General features: G+C 58.6%; 2 protein-coding genes across 4 annotated transcripts in view; both read right to left on the bottom strand.

Annotated features, from left to right (window-relative positions):
* CLCN7 (chloride voltage-gated channel 7) overlaps positions 1-19,231 on the bottom strand; it is a 48,731-nt gene that overhangs the window by 17,950 nt on the left and 11,550 nt on the right. The window contains exons 2-3 of one of the 3 annotated variants that reach the window (XR_006708426.1): positions 10,853-11,666; positions 6,918-7,520 (exon numbers count right to left, since the gene is read on the bottom strand). Coding sequence is in view for 2 of the 3 variants with exons in the window: in XM_045462058.1 (XP_045318014.1) it covers positions 6,918-7,070 (153 nt within the window). In the remaining variant the exon portion in view is untranslated. Of the gene's footprint in view, positions 1-6,917; positions 7,521-10,852; positions 11,667-19,231 lie in introns of those variants that run through there. The other 2 variants (XM_045462058.1, XM_045462057.1) reach the window with 2 other exon arrangements.
* Positions 11,760-13,889, bottom strand: PTX4 (pentraxin 4). Its single transcript, XM_045462059.1, is given in 3 exon segments — positions 11,760-12,380; positions 12,382-12,971; positions 13,525-13,889. Coding segments are annotated over 3 exon segments (1,428 nt in total). The 5' UTR covers positions 13,777-13,889; the 3' UTR covers positions 11,760-11,794.

Below are 19,231 nucleotides of genomic sequence, written 5' to 3'. Positions count from 1 at the left end.
TTACCAGTCACTGCTGTCGACCTCTCACTTCGTCCTGTCTGCGGGCTCAGGCATCCATGGGGCCCACGCTCACCCCACAGCGCTGCGTGTTCCCGTGAGGACCCGTGCCCCGTGTGCAGCTGGGCACGTCCGTCCACACACGTGCAGCGAGTTCTGGTAAAGCGGGGCTACTGACAGAAACATCTGGTTCTCTCTTAAAAACGATCGGGAACGGCCCCAAACTGCTGAATCTGAGCAGAAAGGCAGGACGGGGCTCCCCGGCTTCACGCCCTGGGCAGGAGGGCCAGCCGCGCTGACCACTGCGCTGGGCCGGCAAGAGGTCCCAGTTCTCGAGGGAACCGCAGCCAGGAGGTCGCCTGGACCTGGAACAGCCTCCGCTCTGCAGACAGGACGCGTGGACCCGGAGGGGTCCTGGGCCACCGCCCCCGGCCGCAAGCCTGAGCGCGGCCAACACCGAGTGCACTTCCTTGGGCGCACATCCACACACGCTGACCGGCTGGCGGACGGGGCGCAAGCGTGGACAACCCAGCTGAACGACGCCTGGGCGGAACTGAGCGCCGAAGTGAGGGGCATCTGGAGACGGTGGTCTGCGCTTCGACCCGGCAGACGGAGCCACTTATCCTCCGGTGATCACGAAAGGAGCTCGAGTACACCAGGCAATCGCTCCTCCGCAAAAAGGGTGCCCAAAGTCGGGACCCGCAAAGTGCTTCCTCTGACGTCTAAACGGTTTGCAGGGGCCAGGCCGCCGCACACGCATCACCTCCGGAGAGGTGCGGCAAGAAGGGTCCAGTGGGCACGGTCCCCCGTGCTCAGGTGACACAGAGGCTGCCAGGTGTGGAGAGTGGACCGCACCCCAGCAGAGCACGCTGGACCCAAACCGCGTGATGGCAGTGGAGGTGAAGCACCCATCCCCCCTCCCCCCCCCCCCCCCCCCCCCAGCTTCTCCACGTCTTTCCTGGGCTTCAAGGCATCTTCCGGGAAACATCTTTCACGGTGAGAAAAACCATTTACTTGAAGTTCAGTGATTTATTTCATGTCGTGTCTGTTTCTCTCTCTTAAACACGGGTGAGGTGACATACGAGCTCCTCAAACTACTGATACGCACAACAGCCGGGACGGAATCTCTAGGGCGCGAAGATCCCAGAGATTACACACGGTGCAGCTGCACGGACCTGACTCTCTGGAAACGTCGGGTCTGGGGGACGAGAATGGATCGGGGTGCGGGAGGGGTGACCACAAGAGGCAGGACGAGGGAGCCTCGTGCCGACGCACACGGTCTGCACGTTGACTGCGGTGGCGCTCACACGGAGGCACCTGCGTGACGTCGGGCGGAAAACCGCCCGCGTGCCAACATCAGTGTCCCGGTTTCAGCGCTGTGCTGTCACTACGGGGACTGACGCAGTGAAGGAAATGGGGGCGAGGCGCTCGGGCCCGCTCTGTATGGCCTTGCCAACTTCCTGTAAATCCATAGCTATTTTTAAAATTAAAAACAAAAGCACGTGCAAATGGGACCTGCCAAAAAACCCCCGTGCATCCGAAGACACAACAGAGGGGAAGGCAGCCTGCAGAGAGGGAGAACGTGCTACGAATCGCACTTCTGAAAGGAGTCAACCACCTTAACCCTGAAGAACTCGCACAAGTCAACCACAAAAAGAAGCCAATCACAAAAGCGGGCAGAGGCCCCGAGTACACGTCTCCAAAGGCGAGATGCATATGGCCAGTGAGCACAGGACAATGTGCTCGACGTCACCAGAGCCATGCACATCCAAACCACGAGATGCCACCTCACCCCTGTCAGAACGGCCACCACCAAAGCCCGGAGTCGTGAATGCGGCAGGGGTGCCCAGGAGCCCGAGCCCTGTGTGCCGGGGTCGGGGGCGTGATGGTGCGGCGGCCGCGGCACACAGCTGGTGGCTCCTCGGACAATTCAGCACAAGATAACCACGTGACCCAGCAACCCCACCTTGGGGGTGCACCGTAGAGCCGGAAGCAGGCACCTGAAGAGACACTTGCACACCCCACTCACGGAAGCATGGTCAGGCCACGGGGCGGGGGGCTGGGGGGGAACCCAAGTGGCTCCTGGCGGATGAACGGATAAATCCACTGGGGTCCACATGTGCAAAAGAAGACAGTCTGGCCTCGAAAAGGAAGTAGATTCTGCAATCTGCTACGACGCAGAGGAACCTTAGGGATGTCATGCTGAGAGACGGCAGCTGGCCACGGCAAGACAGACGCTGTGACTGCACGTACACCACAGCGCGGTTCCTACTCGGGTCTACAAAGACGGGAAGTAGAAAAGCGGGCGCCAGGCTGGGGAGGGGCTGGGGCGCCAGTGTTTTAGTTGTGCAAGGCGGGCGAGTTCCCTGACGGGCAGGGGGGACAATTGCACAACATGAACGCATCTGACACCACTGAACCGTACCCTGAAGACTGGTTAAGGTGCCAAGTCCTGTCGTACGTTTTTACTCAAACATAAAGCAAAAGTTTAGAGGCAACTTACTGGGGCGCCTGGGTGGCTCAGTCAGTTAAGTGTCCGACTTTGGCTCAGGTCATGACCTTGCAGTCTGTGAGTTCAAGCCCTGCATCAGGCTCTGTACTGACAGCTCGGAGCCTGCAGCTGCTTCGGATTCTGTGTCTCCCTCTCTCTCTGCCCCTCCCCCACTCACGCTCTGTCTCTGTCTCTCTCAAAAATATGCAAACATTAAAAAAAATTTTTTTGATTAAAAAAAAATAAAAACTTACAAGCTGTCTCTTGTTCTATTCGACCGTGCCGCATTCTCACGGCCGCCAAGGTCCATGCTCCACACTGAGGACAGGGCCGCAGCGGCCAGGGGCACACAGGCAAGCAGGCGCCTGTAAACCGAGTGCAAACCCGAGGGAGCCTGTGAGAACCTGGCACGCTGGGTCAGGTGGGCGAGGAGGCCGGCAGGCTGAGCCCCATCGAGAAGGAGTGAGCCGTGCAGAGGGGGCAGGGGACGGCGGGCGGAATCGTCTGGGCGGGAACGCCACCATGGCCTCTGCCCGGGAGGCTTCCCCGGACGTTCTATCTAGGCCTGGGCCTGGTCTTGGCCCTCAGCTCTCCAGCCTGCCTCCTTGCTGATGACAGGGGTCTGTCCCACCCACGCTGACCCTGCCTGAGCGGTACTAAAGACAGGAGGGACACCCATCTGGGGAGCCCTCACGGAGGGCAGTGGGGCAACCAGCCTGGACCCTCCAAGGTGGGGCTGGGCAGACAGAAAGGGAGGACAGGACACAGACGCCAAGGCAGAGGAACTTCCAGGATGGAATGATGAGGTGCTAGAAACCACCGAGGAGAAAGACGGGGGGCTCGCTTATGTCCAGCACTCAAGGGGCTGGTGAGGACGACGGATGAGCCGCCCGGGCAGATTCCCCGAACACCCCGCCCTGGCCCTTGGCGCTCCCCGACTGTGGTCTGCGGCTCCAAGGTCACCAGGGAAGACCCGGAGGTAACCCAGCTTCCAGACAAGATCCCTGGAATCGATTCTAAACACTAACCTGACAGCGCTACCCGCCTCCTGACCCTAAGGTGTCCCACGCGGATCTTCCCAAGGCTGAGGTCCCTGGAAACGTCCTGCATTTACAAACCCTGCAGACACCCCACCCCCCACCGCTGAAGCATCTGCTTCTGCCTCAGATTTCCCCCAGAAGTTCTCCAAATGCTCCGCTCCCCGCTACCCACATACGTAACCGGGACTGGCTGACCACACCCTCTTCTTGTCCCAGCAGCGCAACGGCAGTGACTCGCTGATAAGTCACCATCACCCCACACTCCGGCCCCACGGGCCCAGGGGCCTGCCCAAGGGGACAGCATCCCACAGGTGGCTCAGAGCAGCCTGCTTCCTTCCGGGCAGGCGGCTGAGCTCAGGAGGGTGGCCAGTACACCCTGCCCACCGTGCTTGCTCCCCACGGGGCACTCAGCAGCCTGGCACGGAGGTCACCCGGCAGGCACTGCCCAGAACAGCTTCTGCAGGAGCGGAGCAGGCTACGCCCACGCTGCGGTGGCACCACCACCGCCACCACCACGCCACTCCGGACACACTGCAACAAACCCCAGAGGGCCAGTAGGTGGCCAAGACAAGCTCCCGCGTCTGATTCACTAGAACATTCCTGCAGGGGGGTTGCTGGCCTGGGATGTCACTTTAGTCCAAACGGACCCGGGACTGAGCGCAGCACCAGGGCGCCCCCGAGCCTAACGCTGAGCTCGGCCTGCGGGCCCAGAGCAGACCCTCCCACCCAAAGGCCAGCGTCGAGGAATCCCGTCAGCCTCCAGCGGAGTCACCCCGTGAACGACAACCCAAGGACAGTCACGTTCGTGCTGCCGTTCCCAACGCGAAGACTACGAACAGCGGCTACCGCTGGCCGGCTGGGGCGGGCACAGCGCTGAGCGCAGCACGCACACAGACCTTTCTGCGGGCGGGGACGCTGAGGCAGAGGAGGCTGCGGGGCTCGCCTCCCGGGGTGCGGAGCGACACTTCCGGCTCAAATGCCTACAGTCTCCCGCGTGCCAGTCCGCACACAGCGGGCTACGATCCTTTCAGGCTGGAACGGCCAGCTTCCTGCAGCGCTCTCCGCAAGATACAGCCAAATTCAAAGCCAGCAGCTGTCCCCTGCAGGTCCCACCCGCCTCTCTCCCCACTCCCACCTACTTTCCAAACTCACACAGGATCCCAAACACACCCTTCACCCTTTCCCAGCCATCGGCCTGCCTGAGGGTCTCACACTCTTCCAAGAATGGAACCAGGGGCGCCTGGGTGGCGCAGTCGGTTGAGCGGCCGACTTCAGCTCAGGTCACGATCTCGCGGCCCGTGAGTTCGAGCCCCACGTCGGGCTCTGTGCTGACAACTCAGAGCCTGGAGCCTGTTTCAGATTCTGTGCCTCCTCTCTCTGACCCTCCCCCGTTCATGCTCTGTCTCTCCCTGTCTCAAAAATAAATAAATGTCAAAAAAAAAATTTAAAAAAAGAATGGAACCAACTGTGACCTCTTCTGTCTCTGGGGCCCCTCACGGTCTTCCCGGAGCAGGAGGCCTGTGTCTCCGTGAGCCTGCAGCCGGTCGGAAGGAAGCTGCTTCGTGCGCTTCGGTGTCCCAGGCACACTGCACACAGCCGGGCACTGAGTACGTGCAGGAGAAACTTTTTTCTTAACTGTTTAAGAAAGGCTAGTCTGGGGGCGCCTGGGTGGCGCAGTCGGTTAAGCGTCCGACTTCAGCCAGGTCACGATCTCGCGGCCCGTGAGTTCGAGCCCCGCGTCGGGCTCTGGGCTGATGGCTCAGAGCCTGGAGCCTGTTTCGGATTCTGTGTCTCCCTCTCTCTCTGCCCCTCCCCCGTTCATGCTCTGTCTCTCTCTGTCCCAAAAAAAATAAATAAACGTTGAAAAAAAAATTTTTTTAAAAAAGAAAGGCTAGTCTGTTACTATCTAACACAGATAAACAAAGAGCTTAGCATTTTTTAAGGGAATAAATTTTTTTTTAAGAAAAGATTTCAAAGAGCTCTTAAAAAAAGAAAATGAAACAAAACAAAAACCATAAGAGCCAACTCCTGTGTCTATTTGCAAAGAGAAATGAGGAACCCCAGGGCGCCTGAGTGGCTCAGTCAGTTAAGCATTTGACTTGGGCTCAGGTCATGATCTCACGGTTCCTGGGTTCTAGCCCCATGTCAGGCTCTGGGCTGACAGCTCGGAGCCTGGAGCCTGCTTTGGATTCTGTGTCTCCCTCTCTCTCTGCTCCTCCCCCACTCGTGCTCGCGCTCTCTCTCTCTCTGTCTCTCACTAATAAATAGAAACGTTAAAACAAAGAGAGAAAAGTGGGAAACCCCAGCACGTTCACTCTCGAGATAAACCCAAATTCCACCCCAAAGTTTCCAATTTCCTTAATTAAAGCCAGTTTTATGCTTCCATTTTGTAGGCCTCGGGTTACTTTCTTTTAGAAGAGGAAAAAATAACGTTCCAAGAAGAAAATGACAAAGCACCCTTATGCATTCCCCCCCCCCCCCCACCAAATGAGCCACTTCAGATCACTTCTCATATAGACACAGAAAGCATTTCAACGTTAAGATTTCACTCAAAGAGCAGACGTGGGCTTTGGCTGTCTGATGCCTCTGGGGGGGCGGTACAAAGATAAACCCTAGAGAAACAGCCTGAGGCTTGGGTCCTCTCTCATCTTTAAACACTGTCCAGACGTTTAAAGGACAGATCTAGACCAGGAAAAGAAAAACTAGAAAATAAACGCAAAAACAGTAAGAGCAAGCAATGGATAAAAAGAGTCCAAGAACTCAAAATCAACACCACACGCAATTCATTAAACACCTCCACTGCATCGCCGATGTGCTGACCACCCCGCAACCACCCTGACTCGCTCCCAGCGTCTGTGTGGACGCCCCAGTTTCAATTAATTGCCAAGGGCACCTGGGTGGAAATACTCGTCCTTCCTAAGATCGCCCCGTACTGGTCCCTGCAGAAAAGGGGGGCCGGCAGAGCTCCCCACCGCCAGAGAACACTGTGCAAGCGGAAGCTCGTGGAGCCGGGCCGGCCCCTCGAACCCCAGTAGTCACCCGGTCCAGAGCTTCCCTCCCAAGACTCCAGAACCCAGGGCCCAGGATCCAGCCAGCGCTGCCATTTGCCAAAGCGGCCCCGGGGCACGTTCCGGAACTAGTCGAGCCTCAGCTGCCTCCTCTTCGGCAGAGGGATGGTCAGAGCACCGATGCGCCCGCCAGCACCCGCCGGGCACGGGGCCACCGCCGACCCGGCGACCCCTCGCCCGCCAGAGCCGCTGACCCGCGAGACGGAGCGGCCGGGAAGGCGTAGCCCAAGGCCGCCCGGGGCGCACCCGCCCGGCTCCCGGCTCCCGGCGGCGGGGGGCCTGAGGCGCGGGCCCGGGGCTCTCCCGGCGGAGGGGACTCACCTGACGGGCGGCCGCGGGCCCGGCCCCGTTCAGCAGCGGCGTGCCCTCGCCGGCTGGCGCCCCGGGCCGCGCCGTCCTCCGCAGCAGGGGCGCCGCCTCGTCGTCGTCCAGGTCGCGGCCGGACCACGACACCTTCTTGGACACGTTGGCCATGGCCAGCAGCGGCCGAACCGGCCCGGGAAGCGCGGCGGCCGAGTGTTTGTTCTCGTGACCCGCGCCGCGGCCACGTGACCGGCGAGGCCAGCCCCACGTGATACGCGACGGCGGCCGCGCAGGGGCTCGCGCGCGGGGCCTTCTGGGAGTTGTAGTCCCGCTCCCGGCGCCGTCCTGGGTGGTGGCGGTTCCGCGGCAGCTGGGGTCGACGAGAGGGGCGCCGCCCGCTCGGGCGCTTGGGTGACCGACCGGAGTGCGGCTTCCGAGAACGGGTCACGGCAGGAATGGAGGGGAGGGCCGGAGTCCGCGCGGACGAGACCGGAGGAAAGGGGAGGAGGGCAGGTGGCCGCCGACCAGTAGCGCGGAAGGACGGGTGGACACGTGGCCGCCGGGTTGCCGGGGAGTGAGCGGTCGCCGGCGCCCGTGACAAACGTGGCCCCTGTGGCATTGCTGCAGAATCACGGTGGGGAATCACGCACACGCAGACTGGGGGACATCTGCTAAACTGCCGGGCAGCTCTGTTCCACAAAGGGCTGGGACCGCCCTGTGTGACACGGGATTGACGCCGCCGGGCAGACTGAGGCTCCCCATGGCCCCTGCACTGGGTGGTAGGATAGTCTGGTTCAGCGCTCAAGGCTGAGCATCGTCTTGGAGTCACCGCAGGGAAGGTCCTTGTTCTTGAGACACACGACCTATACAGGTGGATGGCCTGGTCATCATAATGACAGGTGGCCACCGACAGGGAGGACAAAATGTGACAGAATGTTGACTGGGTCAGTCTAGGCCAAGCACTTATGATGGTGCAATGTATTCCTCTTACAACTTTTGTATTTTAGGTTTGAAACTTGTCAAAAGAAAAAGATGTAACAAGTGTGTTAGAGCGGCGCCTGGGTGGCTCAGTCAGTTAAGCGAATGAAGTCGGTTCAAGTTATGATCTCATGGTTCGTGAGTTCGAGCCCCACATCGGTTCCGTGCTCGGAGCCTGGAGCCTGCTTAGGATTCTGGGTCTCCTCTCTCTGCCCCTTCCCTGCTCGCGCTCTCTCTCTCAAAAATAAATATACATTAAAAAAACAAACAACTTTAGTATATGTGCTGCCGAAGCGAGCACAACAAACAACTTTAAAAAGTGTGTTAGAGGGGCGCCTGGGTGGCGCAGTCGGTTAAGCGTCCGACTTCAGCCAGGTCACGATCTCGCGGTCCGTGAGTTCGAGCCCCGCATCGGGCTCTGGGCTGATGGCTCAGAGCCTGGAGCCTGTTTCCGATTCTGTGTCTCCCTCTCTCTCTGCCCCTCCCCCGTTCATGCTCTGTCTCTCTCTGTCCCAAAAATAAATAAACGTTGAAAAAAAAAAAAATTTAAAAAAAAAAAAAAAAAAAAGTGTGTTAGAGGCTCTGAGGCTGCGAAGGTAACAGAGCCCCTCCCCCGAATAACTCAAAATCAAAACTAAAACCAAACTACCAGGAAAGAAATCCCCAACAGGGTTTTAAATTTTCCCCACAGTTACTGTGCAATGCTCTTCTGGAAATTCTAAGAATAACGTTCTTTCGAAAGAGGCGTTTTGTCATTAGCGTCTTAGGGCTTTGCCCTTTCTGGTGGTGGACAAGAGTGGCATGGTGGCCCCCAGTTTGTGGCCCAGCGCACGGAGGCTGGCACACACCGGCCCAGAGGAGCAGGCAGGGTTGGGCTGGGTGCATTTGACCGAGTGGAGGGGATGATGGGGTCCAGGCCAGCAGAAGTGCTGAGCTGAGTGATAGGGAGGTGAGAACCGATGGGGGATGAAGGGATCCTGCTGGAGGTGGGGGGCATCCCTGTCGCCAAGCAGGGCCAGGCTGGTCCTAAAGGCCAACACTGTCAGACGAAGGGCCTGGACTTGCGCTTCTGTGGGACCAGTGGCCCTTGTAGAGGATAGATGGCCAGGCGGGGAAGAGAGAAACCAGCCCCAGCTTCCTATCAGGCCCTGGCCCCCGCAACATAAGGAGGACGCCTGGGTCATCTCGTCCTCTTTACCCAGAAACACGGCAGACTCAGGTCATAGCTGGGATTCGACAGATCATGCTTCAAAATGCACAGGGGACTTTGTCACTGGCCCCATGGGGATGGCCCCATTCAGACTGCCTTGCTCCAAACCCTGGATGGCTTCCCTTGTCTCAAATTCTCACTTACCAGAACCCCCCCCCCCGCCCCCGCCGCTGGGTCAGCCCTGACTGCAAGCCCTTCCCCAGGCCGCTGTGCCCTCTTGGGATCCCCTCTCCCACGAAGTTTCCTGAATGTGGATGTGAGAGCCCACGGCGATGTTGTCTTTGCCAAATCCCTGTGGTTTAGAAGGGCTTATGGACTCGTAGGGGTGCTGCTGTGAGCTACCTGGGCCCCTGGGTGTTATAACCACCCAAGGGGGGAGGACACTCAGAAGTAACACCCTGAGTGGTCTTTTTATGCAGGGGGCCCAGCTGTCTCTGAAGAAATACTGCTCAGATTACCAGTCTTCCCTAAAGATGTTCTCTCTCCTTCCTTAACAGCACAGTGGGACTGAGCGAGAGCTCCAGAAAGAGCCCGAGGCGCCTGGGAAGGGAGAAAAGGCGCAGCTCTCCCTGAAGGTGTCGTGCCCTGGGGAAGTTCCAGAGGAAGCAGAGCCCAGTGATTCAGGGGGCATTCACGTGGCCACCCGGTGGGGGGGGGGGTTCAGTTCCAGAACCCCTCCTCAGACCTTGACTCATGGACAGGTGGTGTAGGGGGAGGTGCCTGGCTGAGTCTGAGCGGAAGGCCCCAGATTGCTGGGGCCACAGCTCTGCAGAGAGCGAGGGAGTCACCTGTCCCGCGGGGCAGCTGCAGGGCTGAAACCAGGGTCCCTTGAGGCTGGGCTGGTGCGGGCTTGGGGGCCTCTCCAGTTTGCTTTCTCATTTTTATTTAAATTTCGTTAATGTTTATTCATTTTTGAGAAAGAGAGACAGAGACAGTGAGAGTGGGGGAGGGGCAGAGAGAGAGAGGGAGACACAATCCGAAGCAGGCTCCCGCTCAGAGCCCGATGCCGGGCTCGAACTCACGAATGGATCACAACCTGAGCCGAAGTTGGATGCTTAACCGACTGCGCCACCCAGGCGCTCCCCCTTCTCACTTTTAAAGTGGGGCAGTTCTCAGGATGCCTGGGTGGCTCAGTCGGTAGAGTGTGCAACCCTTGACCTCCGGGTTGTGAGTTTGAGCCCCATGTTGGGTGTGGACATTACTTAAAAATAAAATCTTTAGGGGCGCCTGGGTGGCTCAGTCAGTTGAGCGTCCGACTTCGGCTCAGGTCGCGATCTCGCGGTCCGTGAGTTCGAGCCCCGTGTCGGGCTCTGTGCTGACAGCTCCGAGCCTGGAGCTGCTTCGGATTCTGTGTCTCCTTCTCTCTCTGCCCCTCCCCCACTCACGCTCTGTCTCTCACTAATAAATAAACGTAAAAGAAAAAATTTTTTAAATAAAATCTTTAAAAAATAAATAAAACTCACCAGGGGGAGTGCTGAGAACCCAGCCCGTTTCCAAACTCAGTGATTCCACACCTCTCCCACGTGGGGCGGGGCGGGGGGGAGGGGGCGACTGCCCTGTTCTGTCTACACTGACTCCTTCCTGATTCTGTGAGCCTGGGTTTGGCTCCTCCTCCTCGGTTTGGGCATCTCCACTCCCGGAGGGGTTAATGTCCATCACCCTACGATGTCAACACAGTAAACCCCGCCCCGCCGTGTGGCCCTGAAAACCTCCTCCCGGGTGCCCACTCGAGGGAACGGGAGCGCGTGTCTGCATAGGGACTCACGTGACAATGCCCAGAGCAGCTTTATTTGCTGAAGCCGAAGCCTGGACACAACCCCAGTGCCCATCAGCTGGTGGGGGCGGGCACAGCAGAGGACGGGTGCCTGACGTGCTGCCTCGTGGGCGAGGCCGGGGGGCTCAGCGGCAGAGGCAGACACGGAGTGGGATTCCATCACGAGAGATGCCCGATGTCCAGGCAGGTCGGCCGAGACGGGGAGCCGCTCCGTGGTCGCGGCGGCCGGGGCGGCAGGAGCGACCACGAACAGGCATGGTTTGCGGGTGAGGGGCCGTGGAAACCCCCCCAAAGTGGAACGCAGTGACGGTTGCCCAGCTCGGTAAACTCGCTGATCATCTTTGAACTGCGCCCGTGACACGGGTGAACTTGGTGACACGCGCTCCGGTGAGGGTCCGGCGAGGCTGCCGTTCGTTCCTGAATAGCCTGCTCCCTTTGTGGGGCCCCCGTCCCGACGGCTCTGGCAGCCTCTCCAGCCACCGCAGCACCTTAAGGGAACCCCCAGGGCACCCGGCATAGGGCAGTGGAGCCCTGGGGCAGGAAATGGATCCCTGGTCCTCTCCACGAGGGACACGGGAGCAAGGACAGCCCAGAAGGACTCTTCCATAAGCTGCCTTAGAGAGGCCCACGGTAGCTCAAATGCACCCACACTGTTTCCAGGAAAACAGGGTTCTCCATCGGCAGCCCCAGCCCAGAGATTCTCCACTGGAGTCCTGAGCTCCCTGCTGGCAGGTGGGGCCCAGCTGGCATGGTGTCACAGCCCATTCTGTCCCTGCCTGCCATCCTCCCGGTGGCCCGCCCCCCCCTCCCTCCACGCTGCCCCGTCCCCTCCCCAGTCTGGGAGGGGGCCCTCTGCGGGGGAGGGGTGCTGGGGCGGGGGGACAGGTGGCTGGTGCTGCTCAGGCTGTCCCCATCCAGCCCGAGAACACAGCCTCAGGGACAGAGCGCCAGGCAGCTGCAGTTCACCCTCTGCACGAATCCGCCCACCCGGTGGGCGTCGTCCAGCGTGAGGATAGCGCCCGGAGGGAGCCCCCTCCCCGTGGCGAGGCTTGCCACCTCCCCGGGGACCAGCGCCCGGTCCCATATGGCCAGGCCCGCCACGCTCCCCACGAAGGCCTCGGAGCTGTCGAACCCACCCCCCACGCTGTCTTGCTCCTGGCCCAGCACAAGGGACCCCCCTGGAGGGATCTCGTAGCCCTCCCTGAAGCGGGAGCCGGTGGCCACTAGCCTGCGGTCTACGTGGAGCCGGTACCTGCCCAGCGTGGACGTCCAGATGACACACACGTGGTGCCACCGGCCGTCCAGCAGTGGCTGCAGGGGCAGCTCCCTGAAGGCCGGGTCTCCGATCACGAAGTGGACAGAGCCAGGGACCGGGGAGTCCCTGCCGTGCGGCACGAGCTTGTTGTCATTCTCCTCGGTGGCGTAGGAGAGCAGGGTGCCCAGGTGGCCCGAGGCCACGCGGACCCAGCTGCAGACAGACAGGGCCCGCAGGCCTGCGGGGAAGCCGGGGCTCAGGATGCGTCATCCCAGACGGAAGTTCCCCTTGCTGTGTGAGGTGACGCATCCACAGGGCCCAGGGATCAGGACGTGAACGTCTTTGGGGTCATTGCCCTTCAGGTCTGCCTGACCAAGGGTCCATGGGGGGGGGCGGGGGCGGGGGCAGGGCTGGAGTCGGCCCCCGGGCCACGGCGCCAGGACGGGCCACCTGCAGCCGTCCCTCGAGAGCAGCCAGCCTGGCGCCCTGGCTCTGCACCAGGTGCGTGAGGCCGTCCACCGTGTCCTGTAGGGCCCGCAGGGCCAGGCCCAGGCCGGCGAGGCCGTCCCCCTGTGCCTCCCGCTCCTTCCCCGCCTGGGCCAGCTGCCTGTCCCTGTCACTCAGGGCGGAGTCCAAGGCCAGCAGCCTGGAGTCCGGCTTCCGGCTCCTGCGCTGTGACTTCTGCATCCAGGTCTTGAGGCGGCTCGGGTCGCCCTGCACGGCGGCCTGTGACCGGTTCACGGCCTGGGTCTCCAGGGCCAGGCTCTGGAACCGAGTGTCAATGTCGTAGGACAGGTTGTAGTTGCTGGCAAGGCCCCGCAGGTGTGTGAGGGTCACCTCTTGGAGCCTCCGAAACTAGAGAGAGGACACACAGCCATCACAAGGGCCGAGGGCCGGAGAGGACACGGCACATGACTTCCCGCTCATGCATCTGGGCGCCTACCAAGCTCTGGCCGCGCTCCGCACTTATGTGACCCCCAGGCCGCTGCTGAGGGGTGGGCCGATTACCGCGGCCCCGGGGCGGACGAGCTCAGAGACGTGGGTGACCAACCCGAGGGCCCCGGGCTGCACTAGGTGGGGCGAGGGCTTCAGGCTCCCACGCCCCCTCCGCCCGACATCCCCCAGCCCTGTGACCCTCAGGGTCCTGCCCCTGCGCCCCTTCAGCTGCACTCCCCAGGGCTCCCCGTGCCCCCTCCCAGCCCGACGCCCACCCAGTCCCATGGTCACTTGGCTTATCTTCATAACAGAGCCTAAGAAACCTTCTGTGCTGCTTTGCAACCACAGGTGACAATAGCATCGGCTGAACGGAAGAACCGAGGACGCCACGTTTGGGTCCCCAGAGCGCCGACAACTTCCCACTCTGTTTCTGTGACACCATCAACCGCCCCGCGCAACTGGGCACCCTTACCTGCTCTTCTAGTCTGCGGAGCCTCTCAAAAAATGGTTTTCTTTGCGCTGCAGGGCCGGCTTCCTGAGACAGAGCCCCATGCAGATACACAGACACAAAAATAAGGAAGACAGACAGGGTCGTCCGCGGGCCGCCCATCCCGAGGACGCGCACAGGACGAGGCCGTCTGCTGTGGGCTCCTTCGCCACCCACAGCCCTGCTCGAGTGCCACGGGAGGGAGCTTCCTCCCTCCTCCACCTTCGTGCAAAGCATCTGTCCTCCAGCAGGCGAGCTCTGGGGAGATGGTCACGTGTCCCAAGGACACGAGCTTAAAACAGAGGCAAACAGTTTCTCCGGAAAATAATTCTTCTGGGTGAGAGCCCTGGCCTGGCTGGCTCAGAGGCAGACGGAGGTGATGGCTTTAGCAGGGACGCACGGACTCGCGTTCCCACCAAAGAGAAGTGGAAACAGGACAGGGCCCAGCCAGGGCCAGGGAGCCCCCGGAGCCAGGTCTGCAGTGGGGCCCAGCGTGCTAGTCCCATGAGGCCCATCTCTCTCCTCTGGATAAGGCAGAGGACGGGGCTGGGAGACGTCTTAACTTATTTTGGGGTGGAGGTTGTGTGGTGGGCTGCATGGTGGTCCCCGAAATGGTAGGTCTGAGTCCTAACTCTGTGAATTGCCTTGTGCCTGTGAATGGGAGTCTGTATGGAAAAAAGACCCTTGCGGGTGTCATTAAGGGTCTGGCGATGAGCCCATGCTGAATTAGGGTGTCCTTAGAAGAGACAGAAGAGGTGAATACACGCGGGGGAGGCCATGGGAAGACGGAGGCAGAGACTGGGGTGACGTGGCCACCAGGAGAGCCGGGGGCCGGACGAGGCAGGAAGGGTCCTCCCCCTGGAGCCTTGGGGACCTTGACCTTGGACCTCCATTGGTTACTGGCCATAGGCTGCTGCCCAGGACGCTGCCGCACTTCCGGCCCCTCTGGGGCTCCCCCTGCTCCACCCTCCACCTATCACTCTCCCAGGCCACGTTGGATCCTTGCTCCTGCTGCTGTCTCTGTCCCTTGTGTTCCCCTGGCCCTGGGCTCCTTCACCTTTGTCATTTTGCTGCCATCGAAGGGGCACCTGGGGGGCAGAGGAGCCATGCATGTCTGAGCACGGCCGCGTGTTGAACTGGCCGTGCTTTTATCCTGCTTCCTCCCTGCATCTCGGTCCCTACAGCTGGCCCTGGGGTGAGGTCCCCACCTGCCCCATTTACTTAGGCCGATGGCTGTGCTACTGTAACCAGTGACCGCCACAGGGGAGCTTAAAACAACGGAAGTTTATTCTCTTGTAGTTCTGGAGACCAGCGTCCCAGGGCCCTTCTCCTTCCTCCCCAAGGCTTCAGGGGAGGACCCTCCTGCCTGGTCCAGCCCCGGGCTCTCCTTGTGGCCATGTCACCCCACTCTCTTCCTCTGTCTTCCCACGGCCTTCTCCTCCGTGTCTCTGTCCTTCTGTCTCTTGTAAGTTACACTGCTCCCTGGATTCGGGCCCACTTGCATAATCCATGACGATCTTGAGGTCTGTAACTTAATTACATCCACCAAGACACTTTCTCTGAATAAGCTTGCATTCATGAACTTGGATCTACTTTATGGGAACCACCATGCAGCTTGTGACACGGAGGTTTGAGAGGCTAGGGGCGTCCAGGGATGGTGGGGAGGCTGGGACACAGCACAGGCTTCAGTGAAGAGACTCGCGTGAATCTGGACACAGAGCTGCCGGGTCCCCAGTGCCTGCTCGACCTCCTGCAGCTGGCGACTCCTCTGCACGTCAGCTCTGCCGCGGGATGTGGTCAGGTGGCTCTCTGGAGCCGAGCCGTCTGACCCCGGAGCAAACCCCCCCCTTTCCTGCCATGTGACTGGTCGGAATTGCGCTGCACCACGGGTGTAATGAAACCCACGCTGGATTACAGGACTTCATACGAAAAAAGAATGTGAAAGATCTCACTAAGCATCGTACGTTACATATGACAATGAAATGGTAATATTCTGGACCGACTGGGTTAAACAAAATATGTTCTTGGGGCACTTGGCTGGCTCAGTCAGTAGAACACGCGACTCTTGATCTCAGGGTGATGAGTTCAAGCCCTGTGTTGAGTGTGGAGCCTACTTTAAGACGTATGTGTGTATACATATATACATATATATATATATATATATATATATATATACATTCGTATTGTGTATGTAACAGGTATGTTAAAATTAAAATGATCTTCATCTGACCTTTTTACTGTTTTAGCACAGCTAACAGAAAACTTAACGTTACATATGGGGCTCACAACCTATTGTGATGGGACAGCATTGCCCGGGGAAAGACTGGATATGCAGCTGTGTGCAGGCAAGTAAGCACGTGTAGGTGTGCAAGTCTGCAGTGTGCAAGCGTGTGCGGGCGTGCAAGTGCGTGCAGGTGCACTGCGTCAGGTGACTTTCAATCTCCTTCATCGTCAGTTAAAAAAAAAATAATTTTAGGGGCACCTGGGTGGCTCAGTCGGTTAAGCGGCCGACTTCGGCTCAGGTCATGATCTCGCGGTCCGTGAGTTCGAGCCCCGCGTCGGGCTCTGGGCTGATGGCTCAGGGCCTGGAGCCTGTTTCCGATTCTGTGTCTCCCTCTCTCTGACCCTCCCCCGTTCATGCTCTGTCTCTCCCTGTCTGAAAAATAAATAAAACGTTAAAAAATAAAAAAAAAATTTAGTGGAAATTATACACAAAATTCACTTATTTTAAGGCTAATGCTGAAACTGAGTAATTGAAATAAATGTCTACATATTGGCTTGTGGGAGTCTGAGGTTCCGCTAGCTTCCAGAAAGCAGCAACCAAAGCCAGGCACCTGCCCCCAGGTAGGTAGGAGGAGGGTGGGAGCTATTTTAAAAAAATTCTCTTAGATTTTTTTAAGTTTTTATTTCACTCTAGTTCATTAACACACAGGGCAATATTGGTCTCAGGAGTAGAATCCAGTGACTCAAGGGCGGGAGCTTTCTCGGGCCTGGGGGAACTTGCATTTACCAACAAAAAGCACCTCCCTTCCCCCATCTATCAAAACAAATTCCCCTCGTCCACATACACAGCTCCCCGCCCTTCACTGTCTCATGTTTCATGTGACGGCTCAGCTAAGGGTCACTGGACCCTGGGACCTGCTGACAGAAATCTGCCCGGGCGGAACAAGGCCAAGAGCCGAGGAAAAGCTCAGAAACGTCTTAATCACTACCCCCGGAGAGGGAAGAAAAGCTTTGTGTCTGCAAGGCCAAAAAAAAAAAAAGGATCTTATGAGAAAAGGAATAATCAAGAGGAAGAAGTTGTTCTTGAAAATGAAAACTAGCATTTTCCAAATAAAAAAGTAAATCCGCAAAGCTGAAAGACAAGGTTTGAGTGATTGCCCAGAAAGTAGGGCAAAAAGATGAAGAGATGGGGAAGAAAAGGGGAAAAAGCAGCCTTTGAGGTCAGCCCGATAAAACACGAGTGTAGAGGGGCGCCTGGGTGGCGCAGTCGGTTAAGCGTCCGACTTCAGCCAGGTCACGATCTCACGGTCCGTGAGATCTCACGGTCCGTGAGTTCGAGCCCCGCGTCGGGCTCTGGGCTGATGGCTCAGAGCCTGGAGCCTGTGTCCGATTCTGTGTCTCCCTCTCTCTCTGCCCCTCCCCCGTTCATGCTCTGTCTCTTTCTGTCCCAAAAATAAATAAAATAAACAAACAAACAAAAAAAAACACGAGTGTAGAGAGTGAGACTCAAGGAAGTGGGGAAGATAATCCAGGAAGGTGTCACAGCCCAAAGCATCCAGCATCCCCAAGGCCACACGCCAGAGGGGGCCAGGTCTCTCCTCCAGGGTCAGGACCCCACGGAGGGTGGAGAAGATGCTAAAAGTGTCCGCAGAGGAAACACCTGGTCACGTGGGGAAGACTGAGACATTCCTCAGAGAACTGAATGCTGGCTGCCAAAAGTCCACGAGCACACCTTAGCATTTCTGAGTAAAAATTATTTTCAGTGTTTATTTACTTTTGAGAGAAAGTTTGAGTGGGGAAGGGGCAGAGAGAGAGAGAGGGAGACCGGGGGTCTCAAGCACTGACAGCAGAGAGCCCCATGTCACCAACCGTGAGATCATGATCTGAGCCGAGGTCGGACGCTTCACCCATGGAGCCACCCAGGCGCCCCCAAATTAGTTTCATTTAAAATTGTTCATCTCGCTCATGGGGCGCCTGGGTGGCTCCGTCGGCGAAGCGTCCGACTTCGGCTCAGGTCATGATCTGGCGGTTTGTGGCTTTGAGCCCCGCATCTGGCTCTGTGCTGACGGCTCGGAGCCTGCAGCCTGCTTCGGATTCTGTGTCTCCCTCTCTCCCTGCCCTTCCCCCACTCTCTCTTTCTCTCTCTCTCTCTCTCAAAGATAAATGTTAAAAAATTAGGGGCGCCTGGGTGGCGCAGTCGGTTAAGCGTCCGACTTCAGCCAGGTCACGATCTCGCGGTCCGTGAGTTCGAGCCCCGCGTCGGGCTCTGGGCTGATGGCTCAGAGCCTGGAGCCTGTTTCCGATTCTGTGTCTCCCTCTCTCTCTGACCCTCCCCCGTTCATGCTCTGTCTCTCTCTGTCCCAAAAATAAATAAACGTTGAAAAAAAAATTAAAAAAAAAAAATTAAAAAAAATTTCATCTCGCTCCAATGTGAACTGGCCCAAAGGCATTTTTCAAGTACGTATAGGCTTAAGTTTATCTTCTGTGCACCTATGGGCCTCATAGGCTTGGGGCAAACACGGGGATGGAAGTTGCATGAAGTTGCTGTAGGAACCCGAGAGTGAGGCTCTCATCCAGAAGCGGACTGGGAGGAATTCCCCGAGTCCCAGGAAGACATCGTCCTGGATTCCTCGCACCTGTCACAGCCCACACCCACTCCATCGGCTCGCTCCTGCAGAAGCACCCCAGGCCAGCCGTCCTCACCGCCAGGCCCAGACCTGCGCAGCACGAGCCTCGCACCTGCGACCCTGCGACCGCCGCTGCCCCCTACCGGCCGTTCTCCTGCCTGCACCCAGGGCGAACCTTCCAACAGGAGACTCCTTCTCAGCCTGCTTGAACTTTCTTATCTCTCTTTGCCGAAGGACATTATCGCTGCTGTATCTCACTGTGCTCCTGACTTGTTTTTAACTTAAAAAAAAACAAAAAACGTTTATTTATTTTTGAGGGAGAGAGAGAGAGAGAGAGAGAGAGAGCGCTCTCAGGGTGGGGGCAGACAGAGGAGGACAGAGGATCCAAAAGCGGGCTTTGCATTGACAGGCTGACAGCAGCAAGCCGGACGCGGGGCTCGAACTCTCGGACCGGGAGATCATGCCCTGAGCCCAAGTCGACGCTCAACCGACGGAGCCACCCAGGCGCCCCAGCTTGTGCCCCTGATTTGTGAGCGGGCACTTTATTTTCTTCATTCTCTGTCCTGGAAGAGTGCTTGCTGTACGCAGTAGGCATTTAATTTGTGCATGCTGAATGAATACACCCTTCCCGGGCTCCCTCGCAAGGGCAGTCGAGGCTGAAGCGGCGCCTCCCCTGTGAGGTCTTTCCAGATCGCCCACGGCACTGCCCACCGCCCGTTCGTCAGGACGGAGAGCAGCCCTTGGAACGTGACCACCGAGGAAGTGGATTTCGGCCAATTTACAGGGCCACCTGGGGCTGGCGGCCCCGCGCGGAACCGTGCGGCGCCCACCCCTGTTGGGCC

Source organism: Leopardus geoffroyi, chromosome E3, assembly GCF_018350155.1.
Source record: "Leopardus geoffroyi isolate Oge1 chromosome E3, O.geoffroyi_Oge1_pat1.0, whole genome shotgun sequence".
Classification (NCBI taxonomy): domain Eukaryota; kingdom Metazoa; phylum Chordata; class Mammalia; order Carnivora; family Felidae; genus Leopardus; species Leopardus geoffroyi.
This window is presented reverse-complemented; position numbering and strand designations above follow the sequence as displayed.